Source organism: Triticum urartu, chromosome 1 (assembly GCF_003073215.2).
Source record: "Triticum urartu cultivar G1812 chromosome 1, Tu2.1, whole genome shotgun sequence".
Lineage (NCBI taxonomy): Eukaryota > Viridiplantae > Streptophyta > Magnoliopsida > Poales > Poaceae > Triticum > Triticum urartu.
Genome location: NC_053022.1, coordinates 44,336,628 through 44,364,104, shown reverse-complemented (window position 1 = coordinate 44,364,104; position 27,477 = coordinate 44,336,628). Strand labels below are relative to the sequence as shown.

Sequence of the window (27,477 nt, the reverse complement as noted above, 5' to 3'; positions counted from 1 at the left end):
CTCGGCACCTGCAAGCTGGTTTTGGAAGTATCTGTGAGCCACGGGGACTCAGCAATCTCGCACCCTCGCGATCAAGACTATTTAAGCTTATGGGTAAGGTAAAGGTAAGAGGTGGAGCTGCAGCAAGCGACTAGCATAAAAGGTGGCTAACATACGCAAATGAGAGCGAGAAGAGAAGGCAAAGCACGGTCAATAAAAGTATGATCAAGAAGTGATCCTAAAACAACCTACGTCAAGCATAACTCCAACAACCGTGTTCACTTCCCGGACTCCGCCGGAAAGAGACCATCACGGTTACACACGCGGTTGATTCATTTTAATTAAGGTCAACTTCAGGTTTTCTACAACCGGATGTTAACAAATTCCCATCTGCCCATAACCGCGGGCACGGCTTTCGAAAGTTCAAATCCCTGTAGGGGTGTCCCAACTTAGCCCATCACAAGCTCTCACGGTCAACGAAGGAATAGACCTCCTCCCGAGACATTCCGATCAGACTCGGTATCCCGGTTCCTCAAGACATCCTCGACAATGGTAAAACAAGTCCAGCAAAGCCGCCCGATGCGCCGACATCCTGATGGGAGCTGCACATATCTCGTTCTCAGGGCAACACCGGATGAGACATCCTACGAGTAAAACCATCCCTCAAGTTTCCCCGAGGTGGCCCCGCAGTCTACTCAGTTCGGACCAACACTTAGACAAGCACTGTCCCGGGGGAGTTTAAAAATAAAGATGACCCTTGGGCTGGCCTAACCCAAGGGAAAAAGAGCCTAGGTGGCGAATGGTAAGACCAAGGTTGGGCCTTGCTAGAGGAGTTTTATTCAAAGCAAACTGTCAAGGGGTTCCCATTATAGCCCAACCGCGTAAGGGACGCAAAATCCGGGAACATAACACCGATATGACGGAAACTAGGGCGGCAAGAGTGGAACAAAACACCAGGCATAAGGCCGAGCCTTCCACCCTTTACCAAGTATATAGATGCATTAATTAAATAATATATATTGTGATATCCCAACAAGTAAACATGTTCCAACAAGGAACAACATCTCCATGTTCCAACAAGGAACAAACTTCGATCTTCACCTGCAACTAACAACGCTATAAGAGGGGCTGAGCAAAGCGGTAACATAGCCAAACAACGGTTTGCTAGGGCAAGGTGGGTTAGAGGCTTGGTTCAACAATATGGGAGGCATGATAAGCAAGTGGTAGGTATCGCAGCATAGGCATAGCAAAAGAGCGAGCAACTAAGCAAGCAAAGATAGAAGTGATTTCGAGGGTATGGTCATTTTGCCTGAAATCCCGCAAGGAAGAAGAACGAGTCCATGAAGAAGACAAACGGACGTAGTCGAACGAATCCTCACAACTCCAGAATGAAACCGAAGCTAAACGCGAGAAGAAACCCGGAAAGAAGCAAACAACAAAGTAAACAACCATCACATAAGCATGGCATGATGCACAACCAGGTATGATGCATGTCCGGTTTAAATGAGGCATGGCATGGCAAAATGCACAAACAATCCTACAAATTAAATGGAGCTTAATATGCAACGAGTTGCATATTGACGAAACACCACATGACTTATTTTGTTCTCTCCCGTTTAGCTACTCAACAATATTAAATGTTGTTAGCATGGCAAGAGGTGAAGCATAAGTAAACTAAACATTTAGGCAAGTTTAAATGAGGCCGGAAATAACAAGCAACAAATCCGGTAAATCCCCATATGCAATTATCAATTTGGTGCAACCACAACTTTTAAACATTTAAATGTTATTATCATGATGTGAATGACATGTGCAAGTTTAAGCAATTTTATTAAAAGTTGACAAGAGCACTATGAAGCATTTGTCACCATGGTGCAAAGGAAAGGGGTGCCACGGCAACGATAACGAGATGGTGCCATGGCAGCGTTCCGGTTCCGGTACTCGATTGAGATACCGACGCAAAGGGGAAGTGTGCGGAACGTGACAAGCCAGGATGGTGGGGCGATCTCGGATACCGAGTTCCCACATGTCGTTGGCAAGGCAAAAAGAGGTGCGACGTGCAAATGCGATCATCTCATATCACATAACATGCATTCGGTCCACGGACGGTCGTGTCGATGGTTATACCTTTCGAAGCGTGCCTTATCGAAACGGATCAAGTTCGTAGAGGGAAGTAGGCGTTCTCGTGATAGTAGTCGAAGTAGTTATTCTCTCATGCTCTAGGGTCGACGGTAGAGGTTCTCGCGATCTCGGCGACGGTAGTGGTACATGTTTATCGTTGCGCGAGTTTCCGTAGATGTTCGGGGTCATGGCGAGGAACTTGATGCATCGTTGAACTTGGCGTCCGAGGAATCCCGCGTAGTCGTACACGAGTCATAGTCGAACTTGATGGTTCTGCTACATGGTTCTTCGGAGACGGTAGTTGTTCTCAGTTCGTAGACGAACTTGACGGACCCGAGGGCTCCGGCCATCGGGGTACTTGACGCAACACCGAGTAGTCGTACGTTTTGAAGAGGAACTTGGTGTATCCAAAATGAGCAAGGCAAAAACCCTTTGTTCAGCGGTGGTCGCACTTGGCAAAATCCATGAAGGCGTCCTTGGGCGTTCCTGGTTGTCGCGTCTTGGCAAAATGAAGGGGACATTAGCGTCCATGCAACCGGCAGCGAAGGTGCACGAAACCAGCGGCAGAGGACAAGCTATAGCCGTGGTTCTCAATCGGCAATGACGGCAGGGGAGGACGCCTACGAATCGCGGGTGAAGCTTGGGCGTGGAAGGAGGGAGGCGAGGCAGAGCAGCAGCGCGAGGTGCAGCGAAGTCATGGGGCACGAGACTTGGACGCTGGCTGCAGAGAAGCTCGGGGTAGGGGAAGCGGTCACCATGGGGACCGGGAGGATCTCTACTCCCCTCTGGCGTTGCAGGCTGCTGGTGGAGGAGACACGCTTAGGAGTTCCTCTCCCTAGAGCGAGATGGGGCGCGAGCGCCATGGCCCGAGAGAGAGGCTGCAGGGGAGAGGAGAGCATCTCCGGCGCTCGGGGTCGAACTCACACGCGAGGGGAGAGGGTGAGGGCTCCTCAAGTAGAGGGAGATGGGGATGGAGCGGTCCTGGGAATCGAGAGGGAGATCGGGGAGAGGGAAAGAACTGGATCGAGCATGGGAGGATGAGAGGGAGAGGAGTGGGATCGAGGGAGATGAGGGAGTCGGGCTCCCTGGCGGGGCGGGAGAGAGATCGAGGAGAGCGAGGGAGAGGACGAGGTGAGGTTGGTCGGGCCTAGGGTTAGAGAAGCTGGTGGGGCGGCTGGGCCTTGGGCCACTGGTGCGGGTAGCCTAGGTGCAGATGGGCCGCGGGGATAGTGAGCGAGCTGGGCAGGTTGCAGCTGGGCTAGGAGGCCCATCCGGCTCTTCTCTCTCTCTCCCATCTCCTTCTCTTTACAAAAAAACAAAGAAATAAGAGAAGGGAAAAGAGAGAAGAGAAGGTTAGAGGAAGAATTTGGGCACGGGGATAATTTTCACGGACTCAGAAAAATGTGCACGGTCTGGGAAAATAGAAAAAGGTCAAGTTTGAAAGATTAAATTCAAATTCATTTGAATTTAATTCAAAAGGTTTGAACTAGGGCAGGTTTTTCGAGGTGCCCAAAAATGTTGAGAATTTAGGTGGAGCTCCGGAAAATGAAGAAAAGATATATGACAAAGTTAGAGACCAAGAGTTGAGAAGGAAAAAGGCATGAGGATTATTTTTGCACGTGTGTTATGGTGAATATCAAATTAAAGAAATATTGAATATAGCTCCCTACTATCGGGAGGATAGGTTATAAAGAGAAACCACCATGTGAGTTCCCTCGATTTAAATGGACCGAAGATCCATGCAATTTATTTAGTTAGTTGAGGTGCAAAGATTTATGAGATGATGGCATGATGACATGATGCAATTCACATGATGCAAAGATGAATGCAACAGACGAAACAAATCACACAACGAATCCCGGAAACCCTGGAAGACATCTGAAGCTCCGGTCTTGGGGCGTTACAATGGTATAACTCATTTATCCCGCTCCTACTGTTTTCTGTTTTAGCCATGCTAGCGGTATATGTAGATCTTTCTGCAATTAGCGTAGTATGTGCTAGCTTGACTGAATATCAGTATGTGTTTATTTGTGTCAATGCCATGCTAGTGATTTACTCGTGGATTAATTTAATCGAGAAATTGCCTATTTACTCAACATTGGGCTTAATCTCTACTCCTAATGTCTCAGTACGTAGGTCGTTCGTTGGTTTCGTTCGTTCGCATCCCCACCCGTCACTGGTCCTCCTCGTTCCACCGATTTTCTCCTTCCTTTTTCCCACCAATCCCCACCGATTTATTTTAATTCATCCCGATTTTTTTCCTTTTTTATGGGATCACGATTATTTTTCCCGAACAAGGAAGAGGTGGCTCGGGAGCCCAGCCCACCCAATCCTCTCTAGCGCCTCAAGCAGCAGACGCACGCAGGGACAACACGTTCTGATGACGCTAAATAACTTTTTTCCCTCTGCTTAGGTTTTCCTTCTCCCGGGGCGATCTCCGCCGCCGTGGAGCCTTCACCTTCCCTCCTCCCGTTCTGCCCCGGTGGAGATCGATTCGGGCTGATCAAGGGGTGATCTAGTATCACTTCCCGGGCTTGATTGACCTCTTCTGGCGGTGTTGGGGGAGTTAGGGTTCGTTGCACGGTCCGATCTCTCTTTTTTCGGGCTAGGGTTTCAAGTTTCAGCGGCGATGGGATCGAAGCAGGACGAAGCATCGGGTTCCTCCTCCGCGTCGGAAGTAGAGAAGATGATGGCAGAATTGGGACTCCGCGAGCAAGATCTCGATGATGTTGTCCTTGACGAGAAGCAAGCTCCACCAGATGCAATCAGGTGGATGGCGGTGGCTAGGGTTCATATTGACAAACCCTACAGCCAATACTGGTTTTTCAAAAACATGAGGGCAGCTTGGGATCTGGCTCACGATGTGAAGTTCCGACCCCTTCAAGACAACCTCTACACATTGCAATTTTTCTGCCTCGGTGATTGGGAAAGAGTGATGCAGGAGGGGCCGTGGAACTTCAGAGGAGATGCAGTCATCATTGCGTCGTACGATGGGATCACGAAACCAACTGAGGTAAAGCTGGACACTCTGGATATATGGATCCAAATCCACGATGTGCCTGACCTGTATGCACACCTAGTCGAGCCGCTGGCGGCAAGAGTTGGCGAGGTCCTCTTTACTGAAACAATGACCCCAAGACTTTGCTGGTAATTTTTATCGTGTCTGGGTAAGGATCAATGTGCACAAACCTCTGAAGAATGCGGTATCAATGATCCGCGATGGCAAGAGGCAGATCTATCGGGTGAAGTACGAGCGGCTACCCGACTGGTGCGCAGTCTGTGGTCATCTTGGTCATGTCTATAAGGAGCATGGTAATGGGATCCACCCTCCGTCCGCGTTACACTTCAAAAATCTGAGAGCAGATTGGAATATGCGTGTTGGGACAGGCCCGGGAGCGGGGCGAGGTAGAGGACGATGCGGGGGTCATCGTGGAGGACGATCAGCAGGCCGTACCCAGGAGCATGACACCCCAAGTGAGCCTGATATGGAAAACTCTTATGTGAACAAGTCTGACGAACTCATGCAGGATGCTGATGTAAGCAGGAAACGCACGTCAGAGCCTAAGTGAGGGGGCGTGCTAGCTCTCCCATCGTCTTTCACAGCACCAGCGCTACCGCCTCCAGAGATCCCTGCCAGCCCTTCCTCCAAGCAGGACCCGAAGCGGCCACGAGTCAACCCTGACAAGACTGCCCCGAAAAAGAATGCAGCTTCTGAGAAACTCAACCAAGCAAAATCGGCGACCTCCCGAGAGGAGGATCGCCAGGCACAATGAATGTCCTATGCTGGAATTGTCATGGTGTGGGCAAAGCCGCGACAATTCGAGAGCTTCGCGACTTAGCGAAGCAATTTGCCCCGACAGTGCTATGTATTGTAGAAACTCAGATCTCAAAAGCACGTGTCGAAAATCTTGCTAGCACCTTAGGTTTTAATCATGCTTATGCTGTTGGCAGTTCGGGCCGCAGCGGTGGAATCGGTTTGTTTTGGATAATGGAATAAATCTCGATGTTTTCGGCTATTCTCAGTATCATGTGGATGCTAAAGTGTCTATGCCCAACCATAGTGATTGGAGGCTGACATGCGTTTACGGTGAAGCCCGGGTGAGTGAGAGACATAAAACATGGGATCTACTTAAATCACTTGTGTCCGCGAGCACATTGCCATGGCTCTGCATAGGTGATTTTAATGAGGTTCTTAACCCACATGAACACATGGGGACTGGACAGAGAAGGCACACACAAATTCAAGCTTTCCGCGAAGTGGTAGATGTTTGTGCCTTTACTGATCTGGGATACCACGGCAAGCCTTGGACTTTTGAAAAGAAAATGGCAGGGGGAGGATATTGCAGAGTACGTCTTGATCGTGCACTTTCAAATACAGATTGGATGGCTGCTTTCCCTCAGGCCCAACTGTCTCATGAGACTGCTGCCTCGTCCGACCATTGCCCGTTACGTTTGTAGCTGGAACCTCCTACTCCATCACAAGCTAAACAAAAGTTGTTTAGGTATGAAGTGTACTGGGAACGGCACGAGGAATTTGGTCCTTCTTTGGAGGCGATGTGGAGTGGCTCTCCGGCTGGCCAAAGCGTCATGCAACTGAGTAAAAAATTGGGCGACCTGTCGGCATCGCTGCGACAGTGGAGCGGGGCGACGATAGGCTGTGTGGGAAAAGAAATAAAGAAACTAAAGAGGGAGCTGGCTACTTTGCAGAATGACCCCCAGAGAATCGCGCCGTCACATGCAGAGACAAAAAATTCTGATCGTCTTGTTGAGCTCTATCATATGGAGGAAATAATGCAACGTCAACGCTCGCGTGTTGACTGGCCCACTGAAGGGGACAGAAATACCAAGTTCTTTCAACGAAGGGCAAGTATGCGTCGACGGAAGAATACTATCAAAACCCTGCAGCGAGCGGATGGAACGTCAACCGATGATCCGGTTGAGATGGCCTCGATCACAACTGAATTTTATAAAAACTTATTCACGTCAGAGGGTACGACAGGAATGGATACGGTGCTGGATGCAGTTCCCTCCAAGGTCACCCCGGATATGAACTTGCTACTCACCGCTCCGTATAGTGGGGACGAGGTGAAAAATGCCCTCTTCCAAATGTATCCTACGAAGGCTCCGGGGCCGGACGGATACCCGGCGCACTTTTTCCAGCGACATTGGGAGCTGTGTGGTGGCGAGGTAACTGAAGTAGTGCTTCACATTTTGCGTGGAGAGGAAGGACCGGAGGCTATTAATGAGATGATCCTTGTCCTAATACCAAAGGTAAAAGATCCCTCTGACTTGACACAGTTTAGACCCATCAGCTTATGCAACGTTTTATATAAGATTGCCTCCAAGGTGTTATCCAACAGATTGAAACGGATATTGCCTGACATCATCTCGGAGGAGCAGTATGCGTTTGTGCCTGGCCGCTTAATCACGGATAATATCATAACAGCCTATGAATGCCTGCATTTCATGAAAAGGAACAAGGCTCAACGGAATAGATATTGTGCAGTTAAACTGGATATGATGAAGGTCTATGACCGTGTTGAGTGGAACTACCTTGAGGCTATCATGACCAAGATGGGATTTGCACCTACTTGGGTAGCCTCAATCATGAGAATGGTGACTTCAGTAAAATTTTCTGTCCTATTCAATGGAAACAAGCTTGAGGAATTCACACCATCCAAAGGGATCCGTCAGGGAGACCCTATTTCTCCATACCTGTTTTTGATCGCAGCGGAGGGCCTTTCGTACCTCTTAAAAACCCAAGATGAATCATCGCACCTCAGTGGTATTCGAGTGGCTCCGACGGCATCGCCGGTAAGCCACTTGCTTTTTGCAGATGATAGCCTGTTGTTTGTCAAAGCCAGTTCAGCTGGAGCAAATGAGTTGTCTTCCTTGATGGATAGTTATTGTAATGCCTCAGGCCAGAGAATAAATTTAGCAAAGTCTTCAATGTTTTTCAGTAAGGGCACCCCGAATTCGCTGAAAACGGAGGTAAAAAACATTTTGAATATTCCAAATGAATCTCTTTCTGATAGATATTTGGGCATGCCCACCGATGTGGGAGCGAGCAAAAACGGAGCCTTCAAATTTCTTAAAGACAGAGTATGGAGCAAGGTTAAGGGGTGGATGGAAAAGCTATTGTCTGCTGGAGGAAAAGAGGTTCTGATTAAATCCGTAGCACAAGCGGTTCCCGTTTACTCCATGTCATGTTTTAAGCTCCCACGAGGCCTATGTGAGCATATCAACACGCTCATTAGAGAGTTTTGGTGGGTTAGCAAAGAAGGGAAACGGAAGGCGAGCTGGGTTTCATGGAGCACTATGACCATGCCAAAATTCTGTGGCGGATTAGGATTTCGGGATATTGAGCTTTTCAACCTAGCGTTGCTAGCGAGAAAAGCCTAGAGAATTTTGACGGATCCGCAATCCCTTAGCGCCCGAGTCCTGAAAGCAAAGTACCACCCTACAACGGATTTCTTAAGCGCGGAGCTGGGTTCGGCCCCCTCCCAAATCTGGCGAGCTATCATGGATGGACGAGAAGTGCTAAATCAGGGACTAATCCGGCGTATTGGTGATGGCCTAACCACGCATATTTGGAACCAAAACTGGCTACCACGTCCGGCTAATATGAGACCGATAGTGAGCAGAATAGCGAATCCACCTCAGGGGGTGAACGAACTAATATTGCCAGGTGCACAATGGGACAGCACATCGATCTCAGAGATTTTTCTTCCAACAGATGCACAGGCGATTATGTCAATACCCTTATGTACGAGACACATTGAGGATTTCTGGTCTTGGATCCATGAAAAGAATGGGGTGTTCTCTGTAAGGTCCGCTTACCGCATGCTGGTTAACACCAAGATGAGGAGAGAAGCATGGCTAGAAGGCTGAGCTAACTCCTCAGATATTGACAGGGATTCAAAGGCGTGGGAGCAGTTATGGAAAGTTAATGTACCCCCCAAGGTGAAGATCTTTTTATGGAGGCTTGCTCAGCAATCTATCCCCACGGCAGATTTGCTTCATCACCGAAACATGTCCACAAGCACACGTTGTGGCTTGTGCGGGGCAGAAGATTCATGGCAACACTCGCTACTACACTGCACAATCGCTCGTTGTGTGTGGGCGCTGCAAGATCCGGAGCTAGTTGAAGCTCTGAACAACACAACAGAGCCGGACGCGAAGAGGTGGTTGTTTGCCCTATTGGAAATGCTGTCGCCGACTGAGTTCATCCATGTCGCGGTCACCATGTGGGCGCTGTGGCACTCAAGGAGACAGGCGCTGCATGAGAATGTATTCCAGAGCCCGTTGGCAACGCATAGCTTCATTTCAAAGTACATTCGGGAGATCGAGGAATGCAAGCCCAAAGTGACTCGAGGAGCTGCGACCCAAAACCCGGTCGAGGATCAGGCTAAATGGATACCACCGCCGCCGGGAGTGGCGAAGATTAGAGTTGATGGAGCAACGGCGAGAAATACCCTTGATGGTACGTTCAGCGTCGTATGCAGAGATGACATGGGTGTATTCCTAGGTGCCTCTATGATCAAGATCCCAGGAGTGGTGGATCCGGCAACTCTAGAAGCCTTGGCCTGTCGTGAGGCGCTTGCTCTAGCATCGGACTTAAATCTTCCCCGGCTTGTTATTGCTTCGGACTGCCAGGGCGTGATCAGGGACATCAAAAAAGGCACAGGAGGATTATATGCTACTACTATTAAGGAGATCAAGGAGACGGCACCGGACTTCGATCAATGCAACTTCATCTTTGAGGGCAGATCGACAAACATCGAGGCACATAGTCTCGCTAAACACGCTTTCGGCCTAGATTATGGGCGTCATGTATGGCTTATAAACCTACCAGACATTCGTTGTATTCCTATGAACTTTTATGATTAATAAAGTGTGTTTAGTCTCAAAAAAAAAAGCAGACGCACGCAGGAAGCACAAACCCATGACCCCGACCTCGCAGCGCGCTAGGGTTAGTCTGCCGCCCATCCTCACCCGGCGCCGCCTCCGGTCCAGATCGATGAGACGATAGGATCCCCACGAGCGCGTGAAGCCCTACCGATGCGGGAGATGGACCTGGAGGTTTACGTCCACGAGGGTGACGGGCAGGTCGTGCGGCGCTGCAAGGACAAGAGCACCGGCTCCGGCGTCAGGTACGTCCGTAAGGATGCGCCTGGTATTTCGTGCGTGCACTGCTGGTTTTCGCCATCTTTCCCTAGCGACAGCCACTCCAGGTACCCCCCTGCTCTTATTGGTTTCTCATCGCTTTGCCCAATCTCACCCTCTTAGTAGTGCCTAAACAAAAATCTTGCATTGCTAATCTCGTTCGCTCCAGGAGGAATGGGTGTTTCGTGGCTGCGTTGCGGCCCTCCGCATGCATAGGAGGCCGACTGCAGTGAGTTCATCGGCTGCGTCCACCAGTCTTGATGGTAGTGGGACTACAGAAATAACCTTGTATCTTATTCGTATTAACCGTAGCTAGCTGGGCCGTCATGACTTCCGGTTGTGCAGTTGCAGAGGTCAGAGGGTTTCCAGGAGAATCAGACTATCCCTCGAGGCCCCAAGAAAGAGGGCAAGAGTGAGCGGTGCAGTGTTAGGTTGGTCAAAGAATTATGTTCCAGCCATGTGAGCACATGGGTCAGCGATTTTCATCCGTTCATGTCTTGTATTTATTGGCAGGTTTGGAAGTACCAAGGCACAACCTTAATTAGTGGCTGATAGGGTGCTCTAGGTACTGCACGGCATGGTATTACTGACCTGCAGCTTGATGATTCGATCAGGTGAGGTTTGCCGTAATATTCATTGTCTATGCTATTGAACATGAGCTTTGGGTACTTGACATCGTAAAACATGGTGAAGGATCAAATGATTTGCTTCATTTGATCGTACAGTGTGGGCAGTTCTAGGTGAGTTGGTTGTACTGGACATTAATTTAGGCCATGCTCAAAAGTTCCCGAGTTCACATATATAGTAACAAATTTGCCTTGTTTCTTCTAAAAGAGTCGATTTTGCATGTATTTAACAGAAACGTTATCAAGTCTGCTGCATTCAAAATCTTGATAATATTTCTAATGTATTGATATGGTGTAAATATTTTAAAGAATTTGTATGTAGAAAACCAATTACAGTTAGATAGAAAATTTAGCTTGCTATAAGGAATTCCGAGGCAGGTTTGGTCCCAATGTCTTGGGACAAATGCATGGGTTTTCACTCTGCTAATATGGAGACCTTTGTGCCAGCTGGTTTGGTGCATTCAGCTTAGTCAGGAACATTCTTCAGGATAGAGCTACTGGAAGCAAGTAACATGTGCATATTATTCGTCCATAACAAGAACTTAAATCCATAATCTGATAAAAGTGAAGGTCAGATAGAGGAATATCACTGGTCCTGTCAAGAAAGAATGCTCCTATTGTTTTATTTTTGTCAATAAACAATTACGTGTATGGGGGTTGCCCCATGGATGAAGCAAGGTGATGCCGATGGCCGTCCGGCCTGGTCCTCATATCGATCGGTTTGTTGCTGGTCTTTGATGCTTGATCTTCTGTTATCTTCGGCCGGCATGGTGCTTAGTAAACAAGCATGATCTACTTATGAGAAGTGGGTATACTTTTTCTTCAGTTCTCTTCGTAAGAGTTCTTTGATCCTTGTGAAGACTTGACATGAATTATAGTGGATGCAGGGCATGAATGGTAGGACGTGCTTCCGTCGCCGCCCCTGGTCCTCCACTCCTCCTCTCCCCTGCCTCCCCTTCTGCTAGCAGCAGCGGCCGGGGCCGCGCGAAGCAGTAACGAAGGACGACGGTGGCAGCGAGTGGACGGATGGAGGTCACGGGCATGTCTCCTCTCTATGTCCTCCTGAACATCATAGCTCTATACGTGTCACGGTCAATCGGCAATATAAGCAACGAACGTATCCAACCTCTTGTGATCCCTTCGTCCCTAAGCTTTGGACCAGTGAATTTTTCGTCTCTTCGTAAAACACACAATTTCCATATGTTATAAACTGCCCTTGCAAGTGCAAGTGATACTGCAAATGTCATCTTGTTTGATTTATTTTGCCATTTATTTGATTCGTGTCCTTCGATTTGTATAGTTCTTTAATGATTGATATTACTTGATAAGAAATGGGGAAATACTTTGAAGTCCAATATAGGGGAATATGGCAGTTTTGGAGGTGCGGACATTGCTTATCTGAATCTATGGTTCAATGGATATGACTAATTATCTGAATCTAGATGATTTTCATGTTTTTTCTTGCTTGCATGATATGAGCATGACTGATGTGAAGTTCGATATAGGTTGGCCGTAGAGCCGGAAGTACAATATTTCCACTGCTGGCATATATCTCCAGATATATTTGTTCATGTGTGTAATTTTCTTCACAAGCTGTTGACTTGGTTAAGGTACTTTTTTCTTTCTGACACAGCTGAATCACCTCATGCACTCAGTTTTATGCATTGGTTTCAAAGTTGGTTGAATGCAGAAACACACGAATTTCAGACATAACTGGGTTAATGCATTTGCGCGGGATATTACATCAGAACAATCGATAGTGGTTGTGGAGCCGTCCTTTGCGACTGGTAACATGTTATACTTTGCTTACGTATTTTCATGCCTATTTTACAATATTTTACTATATGTTCACATTTATTATGCTTTCAGCAGTTGCACTGGAAAAGAATTCATTGTTTCTGCAAAACCTTAGAAATATACTCAAAGTAAGTACTGCTTTTACTTTCAACCATGAGACCAGAATTTTTCCATTTCATGGATGTTTCCTTAATGATTTAGAAAACTGAAATCGTGCATTCTGTATACCATGGCGTGTGGCCGTGTAAACTTGTCATGTGTTTTATTTTTCTCGTAGAAGAGATGTGCTGTAATAATTTTGGAACGACCATATGAGATATGTGGATGTGAATAATGTACTGGTGCATGCCTCCTAAAATCGTCAACACTAGAGTCATGCACTAACATTTGTTTTTTCAGGCTTTCAGCAAAATTTGAGATGGCTAATTAACAGAGTGGTGGAGCATTTTCGATTCCTTTCCTTGTTTAAGTTGGACAATCTAAAACCACACAATGGCGTCATGGCGGTAATTCCAAAGGTTATTTAGTGAGACGTATAGGGACTTTGTCTTCCTGTTGGGTAAGGGTGGAATGAAACACATGAAGATCAAGGAAACGACAACCGGTTACAGTTCAAAGGAAGCCCGTTGGCAAGAAAAACATTGACGCTTGTCAACTCTGGCAATGGACTAAAAACATTCCCCTATAAAGTCATTTTTGATTGTTGTAGGGAGTATAACCATTAATTTATGTGCTTCGGAATGGTGGAGTAAATGAGCCAGGATTAAGTTAGAAAAGTTGTCTCAACCCGTGCAAAGGTTAAGATTTTCCTTTAGTGTTTAAGCTTCTAGGATTTACTGTAGCCGTTGAATGTTAACACTAAACAATATTAAGGTTTGAGTTGTGGGAGAGGGAAAGAGAGAGACAGGAGTGTGTGTGTGTGTGTGTGTGTGTGTGGGTGTGTGGGTGTGGGTGTGGGTGTGGGTGGGAGGGAGCGGGAGGGAGGGAGGGAGAGGGAGGGAGGTGGGGAGGGATCTATTGATAAAAAAATAGACTGCAGATGTGCACAAAAAAACTGTAGGTATACTTTATACTAATTATATATATATTGCTCGTGTAAGATGCTTATGAGTTCAGAAATAAAATTTTATTATACTTGGTGAAGCACCATGCAAATGAAGTTAAAGACAACGTTTCTGACCTTGTATGGGAACATTTTAAGCGCATCAAGCAGATCTTAGCTTGTAACATATAATTAATCGGATAATTGCTCTCTATTTATATACCATCGAGTTACATGGCAGGTGACATGGATTTCAATTATTTTCCAATTATTGCAAGCTATTTTTTCTATACATGTGAAATATGATATACATTATATGCGCAATCAAGAAAAAAATCTATCATGTATTCGTAGGTGTAATAAAATAAATAAATAAAAAGCCCGTGGCAACGCACGGGCGTCTACTAGTTACTTAAGAAAGAAGTGTGATGTTTTTTTGGAAATACACATGAAGGATGTCACATACCCATGTTTTAAGTACATAAAATATACTAACTATTAATCAACTAGGTTATACTTCTGCCAATTGCAAGAAACCCATATATAATGTCAATATGAATACTGTAGTACCAAACAATATACATAGATACTGAATATAAAACACATTGGGGTTTTTCTTCCAACACCTTAGAATGTGGTAAGAAGAGGGAAAAATATCAAACTTCAAGATACCATATGCACTTGTATGATAAATTTTAACCCAAATGAAGATGCATATATGAAGGCCACTAGTTCGAATGTTCATCAAAATTGTCAAAAATATGAGAACCAACCAGCGGTTGGATGGATAGGAGGGTGGTGGTACTCAGGCCCACTAGGGATCAAATTCCAGGTTTGACATTTTTTGTCTCATTAATGCATATTATTTTTTTAGTGGGAGATGACGTTCACCTCAATAGCGAGGCACATGAATTATCAACTTTGAAGCTCCGCAATTCTGATCCGATCTTCACTACATGTGTGAGTGCGTCAGTGTGGTGTGTGGTGTGTGCGTCTATGTTTTCTACAAAAAAAGTAAAAAAAAAACTCCCTATTCATCTTGTACATGTCCCATGTTTTTGTAGTCGAATTTACCATCAGCTAGTATGTCTTACTTGCTATGTGGTAAATAGGAATCTTAAAATTCTCTGAAAATATAGAACAAAAATAAAGTGCAAAGTTGTCAAATTTCTCCCTCCATTCCTTGATATAAGGTGTATAGATTTTTGAGAAAAACCCCGAAATATAAGGTGTATTGCGTTGCACCACTCGTTTGGATATATTTTTTCAGGATTTGAGTATATTTTCTTATATCAGGCAAACTCCTCTATTTTCTCATGTCAATTAGTCAAGTGTAATCTCACCCAAAACTTGTGAAATTTTCACTTCATGTGAGTTTTTTTTAGTATGTTTGAGGTACTTTGTACTTCCGGTGAATTTTGTTACTCCTTTTCACAAAAGAAACACTACCAACTCGTGTTTTTCCAAAATCTAGTGCAAACCGTCTACTCGTTATTAATAGGTGGTCCAAATTAGAATTATCTACTCCCTCCATCTCAAAATGGTTTTTTTACACAACAGAGGGAATATTTATTTAGAGATGTGCAAAGCTCAAATATGTTCAATCTAATCCACCGAGAAATAGCAAATTACTTTGTCAACAACTCCTAATACAGACCCTCCTAAAAACCACAAGTACACCTAGCTTCTATTCTTTCTCAGATTTTTTTTAAGTTGTGTAAAATAACTATTTTTGAAGTGTAGAAAATGTATTTTCCACGAAAAAAAAATAAAGGGCTCCGTGCAGCTCGATCGGCCATCAAATGCACTTTCCGCAACTACACCTAGCTTCTACTCCTAGCTTCCCCACACCGATCGACACCCTATATATACACCGCACCAACGGCGACAGAATTCCGCAACCAGCTAGCTCAGCTCAGCTCCAAGTGAATCGAGCTCGCGCGAACCGATCGAACATGGAGTCGTCGGGCGACACGGCGCCGTTGCACTCCTCACCGACCCCGACGTCGCCGCCGGCAATGGCGACGGGGGCGGCGGTGGTGATGAGCCCGTGCGCGGCGTGCAAGATCCTCCGCCGCCGGTGCGTGGACCGCTGCGTGCTGGCGCCCTATTTCCCACCCACGGACCCCCACAAGTTCGCCACCGCGCACCGCGTCTTCGGCGCCAGCAACATCATCAAGCTCCTGCAGGACCTGCCCGAGGAGCAGCGCGCGGACGCGGTGAGCAGCATGGTGTACGAGGCGGCGGCGCGCGCGCGGGACCCCGTCTACGGCAGCGCCGGCGCCATCTGCCAGCTCCAGAGGCAGGTCGACGGCCTCAAGGCGCAGCTGGCGCGCGCGCAGGCCGAGCTCGCCGCCGCCCGCGCCCACCACGCGCACCTCGTCGCGCTGCTCTGCGTCGAGGTGGCCACCGCCGCCGCCACGCCTCCGCAGGACGCCTACTGCACCGGCGGAGGCGGATCACAGACCCAGCTCGCCGCACCGCCTGGTGTAGGCTCCGCGCACGCGGACGCGCTTTATGTCGTCGACGGCGGCGCGGTGGGCGGCGGCGGCATCATGCAGGCCGGGCACGTCGGCTGGGCCGACGAGCCGCTCTGGACATAAGCGCGCGCAAGCTGGCGCGCACTGGATGATAACTGGCCAACTGCTACTACGTACGCATGATTCGTGTGTAATTACTAGTGCTACATTTTACTTAACTGGGTTAACCAAAGGGTTGACCTGCTTGATGAATTTGTTGGAGTTTCAAGATGGAGGAAGATCGAGTTTGTTTTGTTTTGTTGCAAAAATACTACTAGTACATAGAATAAAAAATTCCGTCATGTTGAAGTTCCAACAAGTTCTGAGAAGTCCTAATCGAGACGGAAACTTGTATCCTTGCCTTCTTCTGCAGTTGTGAAGAAGGATGTGGTTGGTTCTCTTGTGTGATGTTAGGTCAAATTGCATTTCTATCATGAACAAATGCATGTCATTTTCAAGAAGAGTATATTTAGTTCTCTACAACTCCATGTAATAGTGATTGTCCATTTCACTATGAATTAGAGAAATTAACTTAGCGTGAATGGGAAATTCTTTGTTTTGTCTAATATACGTCATGTGGAGTGCTTTTTATCTGGTGAACTTGATATCAGCTTGATTTTGATATATTGTTCTACGAGCACTTAATGAATCGGCATCCCTTTATTTGCTCCCAAAATAACCAGACAAATTAGACAATAACATGATTTTTTTTCCCGTCCAAACAACATGATGGAAGTTTCTCAAGAAGCTAGCATTCGTTGATTCAAATTAAAAAAGTAAATTACAAGTACTATAGATGAAGAACTATGTTATTTCTCTTGACTTCTTCGTATGCAGAAAATGAGATGAGGAAGCTCGATGCATTTCTCTATGTTCTTTTCCTCAAACCGTCTTCACTATCCTTTTCCGAAAGAAAAAAACAACTTCATTATCAATCTGTCTTTGAGTTTGACCGAGAGAGTTGAACGAGCAAATGGTAATTATTAGTATTAGTGTGAGGATGAGAGAAAGGAAGACATGACTTAGGGCTTACGAAATATAGGCAAGAATTTGGCGGTATATAAGGTTGAACGAACATTTGTAAGCGATGCATTATTAATCTAGTTAGTGTTAGATGCCACGAGCCTAGATTGTAGCCAATTATGAATGTATTGCAAAGGAGTTACTCCCTCCTTCCATCTATATAGGGTCTAATGCGTTTTTCGAGGCTAATTTTGATCAAATATTAAAGTAATAATATATGACATGCAACTTACACAAAGCACATCGTTAAATTCGTGTGTGAAAGGAGCTTTCAATGATATAATTTTTACATTGTGCATGTCATGTACTATTAATCTTGTTAATAGTCAAAGGCGGTCTTAAAAAACGCATTAGGCCCTATATAGATGGAAGGAGAGAGTAAAAGAAACCGCTTGTGATATGGACAATTTCATAGTCGGTTCTCTTATAGAGCAACAATGATTTTTTTTTCACCGATGGCTTGGAGAAAAAACATCTACTATTAACTCTTGAGGATCTCCGCCTAATGTGGGGTACTAGTTTATCGAAATGTGGTGTCCATCACTCATGAGGATCTCCGCCTAATTAAGCTATACAAGTAGAATCAATTTTTGAGTTGTGTGTGTGTGGACGCTTTTTCTACGGTTTTCGGCGTTGTCCCTTTGCATGCATATTTGTAACACTACATTTCGTGCACCCACCCATCTCTCGAAAACAAAATAAAAGGCATGGTTTAGTATTTTAAATAACAATTTCATGCATGATGTGTGCATATCTATAGTTGAGATGGTAGAGAAATATACCAAATCAAAATTCGTTCAATGGTTCACGAATCTGGGAAAAGGTTGGCTCAACTGAAGTTGGACCTGACACCATAGTAATTAGAGATGGCACCCTGTGCGTTGCTGTGGGAATCAGTTACAATTATTTCAATGAGGTTTTGCTGTATGAAACATTAGTATTTAGATTATAAATGTGAGAACTGGAACTAAAATGTAGTACATATAATTTATAAATTATTTAATAGTTGTTAAATATTTATTCAATTTTAGTAGTATGCATGGTGCATTTTAAAGGCGGAACTTTTTCGTGCATGGTTGACATGGTTGCATTAAAGATATGTCTTTTTTCATGCATGGTAACATGATGAGTTGGCATAGTTGCATAGTGAGAGAATTGAAATTAGTGAGGATCAACTATATTTTAGAACTACACAGTAGTAATTAGCTAGTACGATAATGTGTATGCGGCTTGGAATATTGTGCGGAATGTCAAAACAGCTGAAGATGTACTGTAAACAACTAAATGCCCCTTTTAGCCAAAATCCCCTGCTCAGCCATATCTCCACCGCACACATTGGCTATTTTCTTACCATTTGCCAAACCAGCTGATGGTCTAGATGCCACAGGTATGAAAAGGAGCTGCTCTTAGTCAAAGTTTTTCACACAAATTTCCAAAGTGTTTTCTGTCTGAAGTCTGAACATCACCAGACACTTAGCCAGGGTGTCAACTGGGGCCGGTCAGTGTCTCCTCACAGAGGAACTTTTAAAGAACAAACCAGCGCTTATCATGGGTCAACGTGAGGTTTAAACCAAATGTATCTGAACTGAAGAAAGAACCAAAGAATCCAAGGAAATCTCTAATGGGCTCCTCCTACTTCTACCCTATTTGTCTGGAACAGATAATCCGGACAAAACCGGGCCTCCAACGGTCTCTCCTATTCCGACTTGAACAGTTTGGACTGTCAAGAATCCCCCACATGATGTCAATTTTTTTTGAGCGGTAAACCAACAATTTTTTAGATAGTAGCAAGGTTTACAGGAATAATGAGGGGATCCTAGGGAATCCCCAGCCACACATGGCGACCAGAAACTAAAGAACTAGAAAATTTAGCAAGACTATGGGCTTCACAATTCGATGATCTCCCTTCAAAAATGATATCACATGTAGCAAACTCTTTTGCCCGCGATACAATCTCCTTCACAATAACCGAGTGCCTCCCTTTGGTTCCCATCCTGATGTCCGAGACCGCTGCCTTAGAATCACACACAATCACCACTTTGTAAGCCCCGAGATCAAGTGCAAATGAAAGTCCCTCCCGGCATGCCAACGCTTCAAGGATAGCCGGATCAGTAATTCCGGAGACAACAAGTGCTGAGGAGCCCATAAAAACTCCACCGCTATCTCTGCAAACAGCTGCTGCAGCACCTCTATCACATGTTCTGGAGAAACCTCCATCTACATGAATCTTTACAAACCCAACAGAAGGCGCCTTCCAAGGTTGTCGTGAGTTTGCAGCCGGCATACTTGGTGCTGAACTGATTGTAGCCGGCCTTCTCAACGCCTCTAGCTCCGCAATATAGCTCATCACGAACGAATGGATAGCATGCAGACTCTCTAATATACCCTCATGGATTGCCTTCTGACGAGCTGACCAAATCGACCAGGGTGTGACAACCATCTCCGTGAGGATTAGGGGGCATCCGGACTGTCGCCACATAGGCCCAACAGCACAGCTCCACCCACAAACTCCTTTTATCCCCGGTCCTTTCTTTCTCACTTCTCTCTTGCCCGCCCTGCCGCTGACCCGTGCCCTCCCCTAGCGCCCACCCAACTCTTGCCGCCATCCCGCAATAAGGTCCGCTCACAAGCTCCAAACCGGCCAATCACAGATGGAACCTAACTTCAAAATTTTAGTATTAAAAAATTCTTTTGGATACAAATGTAATTGTATAATTTTCATTACATATAACCCATATTTTAGTGGCTAAATTTGTAGTCGAATTTGCGCGCCTTCTTTTAGTTGGAGGGAAAAGTTATGGAAAAAACGCTAGAAGGAGCGTACCAATCACAGCTTGAACCTAACTTAAATTTTGACCATTGAAAAATTCTATCAGATAGGAATGTAATCATATACTTTTTGTTACATATAGCCCACATTTAGTGGCTAAAATAGTCAAACTTGAATCTCAAAAAACTTGTGCACCGTCTTTTCTTGGTCAGAGGGGAAAATTATAAAAACTAAAAACCCGCTAGAAGGAGCGTACTAATCACACCTTGAACCTAACTTAAAAATTAACCACTGGAAAATTATTTCAAATAAAAATGTAGTCATACAATTTAGTGGCTAAATTTATAGTCAAACTTGAACCTCAAAAAACTTACGCGCCTTCTTTTCTTTGTCGGGGGGAGAGGGGGGGGGGGATTAATTTGAGTACAATATAATCTCACTCATATTTTAGTAGCTTTTATAGTCAAAGCTTCATCCTCCAAAAACTAAGCTAGAAGGGAATAAAATTTGAAAATAAAAATGTAACGCTAGAAGTAGGGCATACTAATCATAGTGTGAACCTAACTTAAAAAGATACGACCGAAAAATTAATTTGAATGCAAGATAATCCACATTTTTGTGGCTAAATTTATAGTCAAGCTTGAACCTCCAAAAACTATTTCAAAAACTCTGGAAGGGAATAAATTTTTAAAATTTAAAAAAATAACGCTAGAAGGAAGTCGTACTAATCACAGTGGGAACCTAACTTAAAAAGGTACCATTGATAAATTAATTTGAATACAATATAATCCATATTTTAGTAGCTTTTATAATCAAAGCTTCAACCTCCAAAATCTGAGCTAGAAGGGAATAAAATTTGAAAATAAAAATTAATGCTAGAAGCTTTTATAATCAAAGCTTCAACCTCCAAAAACTAAGCTAGAAGGGAATAAAATTTCAAAATAAAAATGTAACGCTAGAAGGAGGGCATACTAATCATAGTGTCAACCTAACTTAAAAAGATACGACCGAAAAATTAATTTGAATGCAAGATAATCCACATTTTAGTGGCTAAATTTATAGTCAAGCTTGAACCTCCAAAAACTATTTCAAAAGCTCTGGAAGGGAATAAATTTTGAAAATTAAAAAAAATAACACTAGAAGGAAGTCGTACTAATCACAGTGGGAACCTAACTTAAAAAGGTACCATTGATAAATTAATTTGAATACAATATAATCCATATTTTAGTAGCTTTTATAATCAAAGCTTCAACCTCCAAAATCTGAGCTAGAAGGGAATAAAATTTGAAAATAAAAATTAATGCTAGAAGCTTTTATAATCAAAGCTTGAACCTCCAAAATCTGAGCTAGAAGGGGATAAAATTTGAAAATTAAAAAACAACGCTAGAAAGCTTGAACCTCCAAAATCTGAGCTAGAAGGGAATAAAATTTGAATACAATATAATCTGAGCTTTTATAATATAATATAATTTAAAAAGGTACCATTGATAAATTAATTTGAATACAATATAATCCATATTTTAGTAGCTTTTATAATCAAAGCTTCAACCTCCAAAATCTGGGCTAGAAGGGAATAAAATTTGAAAATAAAAATTAATGCTAGAAGCTTTTATAATCAAAGCTTGAACCTCCAAAATCTGAGCTAGAAGGGGATAAAATTTGAAAATTAAAAAACAACGCTAGAAAGCTTGAACCTCCAAAATCTGAGCTAGAAGGGGATAAAATTTGAAAATTAAAAAACAACGCTAGAAGGAGGGCTCGAACCTCCGACCTTGTGGTTAACAGCCACACGCTCTAGCCATCTGAGCTATTCCAGCAACACGTCCAATTACAATTCGCTACACTATATTACATTTGAACATCAAACAGTAGGTCCCGTGACACAATAATCCGAACAACAATTTCATGCGCCACATGTGCATATACGTGCATTGTTGAGACGGTAGTAGGAAATATGTTAAAAATTGTTTGGCACATGAACCCTTCGGTAAAAGGTTCGAAAGAACTGGTGTCGGACCTGACATATCTACGCCAACGGATTATTGTCCGGATTGTCAAAACAGCTGAAGCTGCACTGTAAACAACCAGACGTTCTTGCTTATCCCGAAATGCCCTGCTAGTGCTATGCTACACCGCCACCAAGACGATTTCTTCAGCATTTGCCTAACCGGCTGATGAGCTAGATGCCACAGGCATGGAAAGGTACTACTGCTTTTAGTCAAAGTTCTTCGCCAAAATTCCCAATGGTTTCCTGTCTGAAATCTGAACATCACCAGCCACTTAGCTCGCAGAAGAATTTTTAGAGGACAAGCCAGCGCTCATCATGGGGCCAACGTGAGGTTCCAGCACAAGATCGAACCCAAATGTGTCTGAACTGGGGAAAGAATCAAAGAGTCTTGCCCCCCACCCCACAATTCCTGAACTAGCAAGCTGCTACTTTCTAGCTCCTGTCTCATCCTTCGTTCAGAGCAAATGTGTGTCTCTGCCTAGAATCATCTGGTTTAGTTGGGTCCTGGGGAAGTCTCTTTCTACATGACAATAGTCAGCTGAATGTACTTTCTTCTGCTACCCGAGTCATTCCATTCTCACTTGCAGGCATGATTGGTTGACGCGTGGTAAAGTGACGGCCTAATCATAGGCATTCTAGAACCTTATGGAGGGGAGCAAGAACCAAATCTGTGCCATGATGCTTTCCCACTGGATTTGGTTTTCTTTTAGCTAGAACCATTAATCTTTGCGGAGTGCTTCGGTACAACCCCCCCCCCCCTTAAAACGTATAGTGGGTAGTATGGTAATTTCACATTAGATATAGGAATACCCATCCGACGCCGTACGTCGCGCGCGACGTCGTACGCCCGCCCGCGTATACCGCACCCGTCGTTGTATGCCCGCCCGCCCGCGTACCCGCACCCGTCGCCGTACGCCCTCACGTCTCGACGTTGGCGTCGACAGTTGTTGGAGGAAAAAAAAAGACACGGTAGCCGCCGACGCCCACCGTTGAAACCCTGAACCCTAACGCATCCACGCCGTCTCCATGTTGGCCCCTGAAAGGATCGATATGGTTGACTAGAGGGGGGTGAATAGGCAACTAACAATTTTTAGCTTTTCTTTAGCAATTTAAACTTTGCATCAAAGTAGGTTGTCTAGATATGCAACTAGATGAGCAACCTATATGATGCAACACAAATAGGAACACAAGCAAGCAAGATATATGAAACAAATAAGCTACACAAGTAAAGGCACGAGATAACCAAGAGTGGAGACGGTGGAGACGAGGATGTGTTGCCGAAATTCCTTCCCTTTGAGAGGAAGTACGTCTCCGTTGGAGCGGTGTGGAGGCACAATGCTCCCCAAGAAGCCACTAGGGCCACCGTAATCTCCTCACACCCTCACACAATGCGAGATGCCGTGATTCCACTATTGGTGCCTTTGGAGGCGGCGAGCGAATCTTTACAAACGAGGTTGGGGCAATCTCCACAACTCAATTGGAGGCTCCCAACGACACCACGAAGCTTCACCACAATGGACTATGGCTTCGCGGTGACCTCAACCGTCTAGGATGCTCAAACACCCAAGAGTAACAAGATCCGCAAGGGATTAGTAGGGGGAATCAAATATCTCTTGGTGGAAGTGTAGATCGGGGCCTTCTCAACCACTCCTGAGCAAATCAACAAGTATGGTTGGCTAGGGAGTGAGATCGGGCGAAAATGGAGCTTGGAGCAATAATGGAGCTTTAATGGTGGAAGAGGTGAGTCAACGGGGAAGGAGACCCTTTATATAGTGTGTGAAAAAGATCCAACCGTTACCCACCAACCAGCCCGCGGCCAGCGGTACTACCGCGCCTGGCCAGCGGTACTACCGCAAGGCCGCGCGGTACTACTGCTTGCAACCAAGCGGTACTACCGCACGGCAGTGCGGTACTACCGTACCGTCCCACGGTACTGCCGCGACCCCAGCCAGGGAAACAGACGCAAGCTGGGGGGCGGTACTTCCGCACGCGTGGTACTACCGCGCCCCCAATGCGGTACTACCGTAAGGCAAAAGTCCCGTCCAGGGGGAAGGGGAACTTCCGTGCCTACTTCCGTAAAAAAACGGAAGTAGCAAAAACTCGACACAGTAGTACTGCCGAGGGGCGGTACTACTGCCTGACCGCATAGCGCGGTACTACCGCACGGCGAAAGCGGTACTACCGCGGCAGGTGCGGATGTAAAAAATTACATCCGCTCCTACTACCGCAAAGGGGCGGCACTAGCCTGGTGGGCAGCGGTAGTGCGGCTCCAGGGGAGCGGTACTACCGTGAGCACCAGCGGTACTACCGCGCCACCGCGCGGTACTACCATGAATGCCCAGGGTACTACCGTTGATCCAGGAGCAGTACTACCGCAACCACAACAGCAGCCAGTCAAAGGAGGCAGGAAAAATGGAGGAAGCTCCAAGGAAGAAGGAGGGGATAAAAGGAGACGTGTACGTGATGATTCCACCCAAACCTTTCCAACGCGGACCCCCTCTTAATAGTACGGCTTTCCTACGACTCAAATCCACCAAAAAGAAACGTAGAAAAGACGCCGTCTTCGTCAGTCTTCGAGGGGCACCCAATCGTCTTGTGCCTAGCAGAGAAGAGTCTGGAAAACTCATGGCACACGATTAGTCCGCAAATGCGTTGTCATCAATCACCAAAACACTTAGGGATAAATATGTCCTTACAATCTCCCCCTTTTTGGTGGATTGATGACAAAACGGGATTTGCACAAGGAAAAATACTATTGAGTAAAAGCAAACCCCTCCTCTCTATAATATAGACAGGCTCCCCCTAAATGTGTGCCACCTAGATGAGCACGAATACTAGGAAGCGAGCTCCCCCTATATTATAGAGACAAGGCAAATTTATCACTAGACAAGATAGTACAAACATAAGATAACTAAGATAGATAGAGTGCATATGTCTTACACCATATGGAGGAAAGGTCTCGGAAGCACAAACCGAACTAAAGCAAACGAGGCAAATGAGGTCCAAACGACAAAGCAACCAAACACACCAAGCACTACACAACGCAAATCCCTACACTCTCTCCCCCTTTGGCATCGAGACGCCAAAAAGGCAGAGAGGACACCTACACACACGGGGTGGCTCAGGCAGAGAAGTCGTCCCACTGCTCCTCGTGCTCCTCGTCAGACTCAGCGGCGGGGATAGTCTCCTCCATGTCATCCTCTGAACTGGTCCACTTGTAGCCCTGCTTAGACATCCAGGCAGTCTCAGGTGTGATGACGTCCTCAGACCCGCCAGACACATCCTCTCCAAAGAGCCTCATCACCTTCTTGTCACGGCGGCGACTCTCCTTGTCAGCCACGTGAACCCTGTACTGTCCCTTCGCCTGCATGCAGAAGAGAGTCTCCATCTTGTCCTTCAGCTTCTTGGCCCATGATGGTTCAGAGGAAGAAGTGGTGGACCTAGCAGCACGGTCCTCAGCAGTAGTCTCAGCAGCAGCAGCCTCCCCCTCACCAGCAGCCCTCCTAGCAGAAGATGCCTCAGCACGAGTAGTGGTGTTGGCCCAGTTGGGCTTGACGCGGAGGCTGATGGACTCATGGTGAATCCAGTCTGGAGTAAGGAACTCATCACCTGGATACGTCTTCTCCCAAGTGGTGGAGAGCAGCAGAAACATGTACGGTCCATAGATAGGAACCTTGCGAGTGAACACCGCAAACCGAAGCTCACACCACATGATGTGAGAGACATCAAGTGGCTGAGTTTGAGAAGTACGTGCCTCTGCACACAAGAGCAACATGTCCACTAGATATGCATGAACCTTGTCCTTGTCGCCAATGCGTGGGAACAGAGTGTTGCGGAAGATGCGATGCATGATATTCAGAAAGGAGTTCAACACCCAAGATGACTTCCCAATGGGGAGTACCTTCTCAACAAGGAAGGGCTGAAGCTGGTTCTTGTTGACAGACTCAGAGTTGGCATGGGGGCGGACGTCAACGGGGGTGTGAAGCCCATCATCAGGAATGTGCAGCAGATCCATGAACTCTTTCCATGTAGCAGACAGCTGACGGCCATTGGTCATCCAAGTCATCCTCCGCTCCTCCCCGAGATGAAAGTACACTGAGGCAAAGAATTGACAGATAAGCTCAGGGTCATAGTCAAGGTGAAAGGAGATCACCGGCTCAATAGCAAACTACTCCACCAAGTCCAGAGCCTCTCCAAAATAGTCACGAAACTTGTCTTTCCGCAGGTGATGCATGTCTATCCACTTGACATCCATGTAGGTATTCTGCTTGTTCTTGATCACATCCAGATAGATGAGAACCTGTTGCTTGGTCCAGAACAACTCGGTACCTCTAAGGGTAGCCCAAGGATTCACATAGGGATTGATCTTCTGGCGCTCGACATACTCAGTGGTTGAAATCTCGTCCATGCCCTTAGCCGGTTCCTTTTGCTTGCTGGCAACGGACTTGACTTTGCGCTTGGGGCATTGGAGCCCTCTGGGGCTTCTTCTTGGGGGTTGCGCAGACGCTTGGAGTCAGTGTCACGACTGGGATTGGAACAGCGAGAGCCACCACCTGACACACAGAACGCAAAAACACCCACAATAGCCAAGAGAGATTAATGCAAAGACCACAACAAAGCAAGTGAAACAAGTAGAAAGCACACATGATACATGCCTAGAGAGAGATTTGATCCCTACGGTAGTACTGCCAAGAGGTGCGGAGCTAAGAGAGTAGTACGACTCTTAGACGCGGTAGTACCGTGCAAGATCACGGTAGTACCGGGTGTAGGAGCTGTAGTACGACCTTAGCACCGCGGCCGGCGCGGTAGTACCGCGTCTGCGGAGCGGTAGTACCGCACGGTACGATAGTACCGCGCCTGACGGGCGGTAGTACTGCAAGAGCGGTAGTACCGCACATCGGGCACGGTAGTACCGAACCGCGTCAGATCTGAACTGGTTCAAATCTGAGAAAGCCTGCGAAACCACGGCGGTACTACGGTAGGACAAAGCTACCACAAGACAGCATATCAAGTATGTTTCCTACGCATCACGACTCTCCTACATCCTACTCTTGCATAGATTTGGCCTAAAATCTCAAGAACAACAAGTTTCTCCCCAAAAGCCTAGAAGCAAGAGAACAACCAAGAAAAAGAGGGATTTGGGGAAAAACCTTGGTTCATGGCAAGAGGAAGTGGTGGGGAACGATCCCACCGGTCGGAATCCGAGGAGAGTGGCCGGAGACGGAAATCTGGCGAGGGCCTCCGGCGCCGTTCTTGAGAGGGAGAGACGTGGAGAGAGAGACAATGAATGGGTATGGGGAGTTGTAACTCCCCTGCCCGAGTCATAACCCCCATGCGCCCTTGACGGCGCGGTAGTACCGTGCCCAGACACGGTAGTACCGCACGGTGCGGTACTTCCGAAGTACCGCACCACAGTGGTAGTACCG

The 27,477-nt window shown here is 46.1% G+C and overlaps 1 protein-coding gene, 1 long non-coding RNA gene and 1 other non-coding gene across 3 annotated transcripts; 2 read left to right on the top strand and 1 right to left on the bottom strand.

The window, feature by feature from the left end:
- Nucleotides 1-10,406: 10,406 nt before the first annotated feature.
- Nucleotides 10,407-12,767, top strand: LOC125545856. Its single transcript, XR_007300310.1, has 4 exons — nt 10,407-10,529; nt 10,612-10,697; nt 10,780-12,502; nt 12,583-12,767. It is a non-coding gene; the product is annotated as an uncharacterized LOC125545856 (long non-coding RNA).
- A 2,873-nt stretch (nt 12,768-15,640) lies between these two features.
- On the top strand, nt 15,641-16,798 carry LOC125545849 (LOB domain-containing protein 1-like). Its single transcript, XM_048709895.1, has one exon. It carries the CDS (start codon nt 15,687-15,689, stop codon nt 16,332-16,334), a length of 648 nt encoding a protein of 215 aa, XP_048565852.1. The 5' UTR covers nt 15,641-15,686; the 3' UTR covers nt 16,335-16,798.
- A 4,988-nt stretch (nt 16,799-21,786) lies between these two features.
- Nucleotides 21,787-21,860, bottom strand: TRNAN-GUU. The gene has a single exon. It is a non-coding gene; the product is annotated as a tRNA-Asn (tRNA).
- Nucleotides 21,861-27,477: the final 5,617 nt, after the last annotated feature.

Excerpts from the sequence above, each read along its gene's own strand:
- LOC125545849 (XM_048709895.1), top strand. The coding sequence starts at position 15,687 with ATGGAGTCGTCGGGCGACACGGCGCCGTTGCACTCCTCACCGACCCCG.